Genomic DNA, 6,000 nt, shown 5'->3' with positions numbered 1-6,000 from the left:
GTGTAATAACCAGGTAACTAGTTGTTTCAATTTTAAAACGTGTAATGATTTTAACATAAGCTAGAATATCAAGAATATGGTATTCACAATCCATATGCTTCTCTAAGGGGTATTTACAATTTAAACCCAGCTTTCCAGGCAAGCTGGGTAAGGGTACAGATTAACTTACTTTGTATACATAATACAGAAAGGGAAAATAAATATTAACCTCAGTAAAGGACTCATCTCAGAAAACACATTTTCTGTTGCTTTAGATAATGAGTTGAGAATATAATACAGAAATGAATTCAGCTTCAAGTTGTGCTTACACATACATATTTATTTTCTGAAGCTCTGCTGCCAGTTTGTTAACAGGAAAATATTACCTATCAAACCCACATCCATTATGTGCTTTTCTCCTGCCCCTAGTGATTATAACGCTTGGTCAAGTACATGTTGGAATCAGATTCTCCAAAACAGAAAATACCCCCTGCTTTAGGTTAGGGCTCTTATGGTAATTGGTTCAGGCTACAATGTATTAATAGGACATCGAAGTAGTAATTTGCCAACTTAATAGGTGGAACCACATCAAAGTGCCCATATTCATTTTAACCTACGAAAATGTCAATTTCATATGGTTCAACTACCGATATTCTGGAACCCGGAACCAAATGAGAGTAGCTTGAGCCCTGGGAGAATGAGTCAACACACTATTGAAATTATATCATGTTCTCTGCTGGTGACCTTTGCTCTTGCCTTTCAGGTAACCATGAGTGGAGACACATGTGCCCGACAGAGGTGGATGAGAGTGGACCTTTTGTCTTTTTCTGTCTCCAAACTGGCTTTGTCATTTTCAAAACTGCTGTAAACATTCCTCTCAATGGAACAGCCATGGCCAACAAATAGACTTCTCACTGTTGAAGGAAACTACACAAGGGTTAAGAGTTTAAATGTGGCACACTATGACACTAACTAAGCTCATGGTAACTGTGACTTCCTGGGTAAGTGGAACCTCTGCCATAAATCTTTTCTGCTCCCCAAACTGCCCTGAGATTTTGGCTGTGACAGAAGATTATTCATTGTCTGTTCCTCGCCTGGAGAACTGAGCTGAATGTAAATTCTATCAGTTGTTATAATAAAAAAAAATCTGCTGCTTTGAAACTTCCCTTTTTTGTCACGCATTTTGGCAGGGATATCAGTTTAATTAACTATATGAACCTTTATGCGGAGACTTTTGTGGCTTGAAAATCTTCCCTTTTCTGAGTCCTTATACAATCTGATTTCAAATATGGAAGAAATAGAATGTAATGGCATAGCATGATGAAGCCTGGTTTCATTTGGATAGCTCCAACCATGATGAAGGATGTTGTAAAATTTCAAAAATTATTTACTTAGAGTTCTGTCACCCAGGGAACAGAAACTAAACAAAGTGAATTACGTAACAGTACTTCTAGAATGGCACAATGGTATCAAAAAATCAAACCAATAACGTGACATTGAGAAATGACACGAAAGTCCAAGAAAGCCCAAGGTGCTTAATGCGCCACATTTAAAATTTAACCACTTCACAAATATCCGCACACATCGAGTAAATAACCCTTTATCACGTAGCCTTAAATTGCACCCCTGTTGCAATACTGCGTCAATATTATTACATTTTTAAAAATCTGTATAAAATATTATCTGGAACCCCGAAAGAAAATCAATTAATCTTTAAAAAGTTTGTTACAAAGTTGACTGTATAAAATGCTAAAACATAATCCATATATACAAAATGCTGCAGTTTAAGAAAATAATGGGACCCAGTTTTAGAATAAAATAATTTTGTACAAAAACAGGGTATTACATTCAAACCAATATTTTGAAAAAAAAACTTTAAAAAAGAATATTGAAATGTCTTAGATCAGAAGAATAACTATAAAGTGTTTGCTTTCACACCATCCGAAAGTGTCTCACAGGTAGAATACCAGCTGGCTAGGGGACAGTGTCCTGCTTCCTCCCACAAAGGGCTTCATGACCATCACCGCCGAGATGCGTACTTAGCAGCCCAGTCTGTCCGGCCGTGCACTGGCTGGGCGGCTGGAGGCCGTGGGATCAACCCAGGAGTGCTTCTCGGCTGGGTGTGGAAAAAAGGTCGCCCAGGGTGAGGTCTCACAGCCTTCAGGGAAGAATAACCTGCCAGGAAAGAGAAAGGTGGGCCTGATTGGTAAGGGATCCATGAAAACAAACTACAGATAAATGTATCTTGGTGACAAAAACATCAGACAAGGAGAGTTCAAGAGGAGCATTTGGTCAGGCCCAAAACACTGGTGTCATTCCTGACTGACTCCTCTTTTTCTCATATCCCACTTGTAATTTGTCAGCAGATCTTATTGGCTCTACCTTCTCAATACAGCCCAACTCCACTGTTACCACCCAGCCCAGACCCGCACCCATCCTCGCCTGGATAACTGCAACAGCCTCCCTATTGGGTTCCCTGCTTCCAACCTTGTCTCCCCGTTCAGTCTGGTGACAACCAGCATTTGAGTGACCCTGGAAGATGAAGTCGGATCACTTACTCTTCTGCTCAAAACCCTCCCGTGGTTCTCATGTCTCTCAGTCAATGACAACTTGCTTTCGGGGGTCTGCAGGGTACATGCCATCGGGCCCCCTATCACCTCTCTGACCTCCTCTTTCTACTCCCCTCCTCTCACTCCCACCACGCTTGCACTTCGTTGAATGCACCAGGCCCGTCCTGTCTCGAAGCCCACGCACTTCAGAATCCCAGCCTGGAACAGTCTCGGCCACACTGCACGGCTCGCTTATTCACCTCCTTCACATCTTTACTCAGTGTCTCCTTTCCAGAGAGCACGTCGCTGGCCACCCTGTCTAACACTGCAGTCTACATGCCACACACCAACCCTCATATTCCCTACTTCCTGCCAGCTTGAGTGTTCTCCTTAGCTCTTATGCGCATCTTATTTGGTTTACTTATTGTCTGTAAGGTATAAGTTCCCCAAGGGACAGGGAGTTTGGTCCGTCTCCTTCACTGGTGGATCCTAGGTGTACATCACGCCTACAACCACGAAGCAGTGAGGTGTTCAGTAACTATTTACTGAATCAATTCGTGAATAATCCGAAATTAAACTTACCAGGGGAAGGGTCTGGAATAGGTGCCAAGTGCACCCTCTGCATAGCAGAATCAAGTTCTTTTTTCAGCAAGGAAGAGATGTAGCTTCCAGCCAGCCCACTAGAACTTGTAGAGCCGGAACCAACTGATTTGCAAAAGCAAAAGCTCATTAGTACAAAGTCATGCGCACATGACACCAACAGGCTAAAGGACAGCGGTGCAGAACAATAAAGAATTAGGTCTTTATGTTTAGGCGGGGAAAGCATTAGGATAAAAGCAGTGAATTCTGAGCAGAGCATTCCACCACACCACACTATCAGAAAGACTTGGGGGGGGTGCGGAATAGGGAGGGGGCGGGGGACAAACGCAGTGCTGCTCCTGTAGCCCACACCCAAACGGAGGATGGTTGGCTCAAGAAAAGGGAAACGTGAAATTTTCTTTCTTTTAGTATAATCGGTTTAGCTTGTTCTGAAATTTGCTTTTTCCACTTGATAATAGAGAATAGTTATCCTTCCATGTCAGCATATACAAACTCTACACTCTGGCTAAACCCTAGTTCATTTAACTATTCTTTTGTTGATCAGCACACAGGTTATCCCACTTATTTTGCTCTTACAAGTTCATTCTACGCTAAATATTCTTGTCCGCAATCAGAAAAATTAACCCCTGTTAAAATAGCTTAAATGCATTCACCTTTTATGTCATTTCCATCTCGAGAGTACTTTAAGGGCTGGAACTGTATGCTACTCATCGTAGTATTATAGGAAGTTAATGGAATGCCTTACATATGGCAGGTAATCAATATATACTGGATGGGTGAAGGAATCGCTCGAGAAGCCTTATTATTAAGGCTTAGAACGACACAGGGAATGACGAAGAATGTTACAATGGCCATTACACAAATGGAAGTCATAGCCATGAAGAGAGTTACTCAGTGGTAGAGCTGCTCTGTGCCGTCACAACACAGAGCCTTCCTGGCAATCACTTGAAGTTGAGTGGTAACGGTGGTCTGGAATGTATATGTGAGGAGCTGTGTTGGTCGGCTGGAGCACATTTTGCATTTTGGGTGACTAGACAGACATGAAGAAAAAGGGGAAGAGAATGTGAACAGGTACAGACACAAAGGGGAAAACACGCACAGACAATACACACAAGAAAAGATGGTCAACCTCAGTAGTAAACAGGACATGCAGGTTTAAGGCACAATAAAATGCCGTCTCACACCCATCACATTAGCACAGATTTTACAAGCTCGATGGTACCAAGTGGCAATAAGGATGCAGCAGGACTGCCATCCCCTGCTGGACAGCAATTCGGCAATATCTGTAACGTCGAAGACGAGCACACCCTTTAACCCAACATGTTTCTATCGGACGCAGAGAAACCCTCACACAGGAGCACAGCAATGTCCACTCAGCACACTCTCTAACAGCGAAAATTATAAACCACTTACGTGTTCATCAAGAAGAGAAGGGATACATTACGCTCTAGTAGAGGTAATAAATTATGGTATTATATAGTTATATACACTGTGTCTATTACACACTACATAATGTGATATATATTCTATATATGTATGATTGCTACATATATAATTATTCACAGGAGTGGAGATCCAGGACTATATGCATATATATTTTAAAACATGCAAAACCATACGGCATATCTTATGTATATTTTTTAAAAAGCATGGAAATGATAAAAACTCAAATCAGGTGGGGAATGGGGATACGGAGAGGAAGAGGGCAAGAGAGGGAAGGCAGAGACACTGGGCTTCATGTCTGCAAAGTTTGACTTCTTCCCCAGGTGGTGGGCATGTGGGTGTTGATATAATATCTCTTTCTATAGACGAGCACACAATGGATAAAAGCAAGAAGTGAAGCCCAGGTGCTTCCTTGACAATATGGAAGGGAAAGCAACACAGAACAGGCAGGGGCTGCCTGAGCGAGGGAAAACAGTGTGGGAAACTGGTTTGCTGGGAACAGGGTTAGGCGGCCTGGAATGCATACGACATTCATTTACCCATTACAGAAAGAGTGGGGAGGGACTGCGAAATGACCTTCCAGCCAGAAGTTCTGACGCCCTGGGCTAAGGCTGGGTCACCAGATGGAGGGGACAAGATGGGGGGGGGGGCAAGGCAGACAGAGTCACGTCCGGTTCCCCGAGGTTGCCCACCACGCAGCAGGTGGCAGACTGTATAAGAAAGACTCTGTCAAGTTACTTTTGTCTTTCCCATGAGCCAGGGGAGACTGCTCTCCTCCCCAGCTACTCTTGAAGGCAGACCCCGTGGGAGCTGGCTGAGTCCCCAGGACCTGCTGGAGAGAGAGAGAGATAGACAGACAGACAGACAGGCCTGGAAAAGAGGCCCAGGGTTTTTGGAAGAAATGCCCTCATGGTTCCACAGCCTGTACCCTCGCCTCTCTGTACCCATTCCGCCACATCCAGAGAATTTGCTTCTTGTCATTTAGGAGTTCATAATTATTACTCACCTGAATTTATTTTGCTGATTACTGACACCGTTCCTGAAGATTTCCCAGACAAACCAGAACTAGACCATGGGTTAGATGGAATAAAATCCTTGCCTGGCGTCGGGAGTATGCCATTTCTTATGTTTATTCCTAATAGGAAAGAAATGTTTTCAAAATGCAAAATACGTATGTAATCTTGCACCAGACTTCAGAGATGAAATTAATGCAGAACCCAATTTATCAAAACTTCCTAAGGTTCAACAATCTAAGCAAAAATTAACCGTGAAAAGGAAAGATGCGGTCCTCGGGTGTAATGTGTTGTCTCACTGGTGGGTGGCCTGAGAGAGGTCTCTTAAACTTTTACCAACAGAGCAGTCCTGTGTCTTATGTCTTGATGCCCTCTAGTGCGGTCCTGGGCTTACTTTCCCTGGATATTCCCACTTG

At 43.1% G+C, this 6,000-nt stretch overlaps 1 protein-coding gene across 1 annotated transcript in view; it reads right to left on the bottom strand.

Moving 5' to 3' along the window:
* Nucleotides 1-300: 300 nt before the first annotated feature.
* CILK1 (ciliogenesis associated kinase 1) overlaps nucleotides 301-6,000 on the bottom strand; it is a 50,418-nt gene continuing 44,718 nt past the window's right edge. Inside the window, exons 12-14 of the mRNA XM_081036213.1 lie at nucleotides 5,578-5,706; nucleotides 3,111-3,233; nucleotides 301-2,154 (exon numbers count right to left, since the gene is read on the bottom strand). Coding sequence (XP_080892339.1) covers nucleotides 2,000-2,154; nucleotides 3,111-3,233; nucleotides 5,578-5,706 — 407 coding nt within the window. The 3' untranslated portion in view covers nucleotides 301-1,999. The remainder of the gene's footprint in view (nucleotides 2,155-3,110; nucleotides 3,234-5,577; nucleotides 5,707-6,000) is intronic.

Source organism: Rhinolophus hipposideros (genome assembly GCF_964194185.1).
Source record: "Rhinolophus hipposideros genome assembly, chromosome: 3".
Classification (NCBI taxonomy): domain Eukaryota; kingdom Metazoa; phylum Chordata; class Mammalia; order Chiroptera; family Rhinolophidae; genus Rhinolophus; species Rhinolophus hipposideros.
This window is presented reverse-complemented; position numbering and strand designations above follow the sequence as displayed.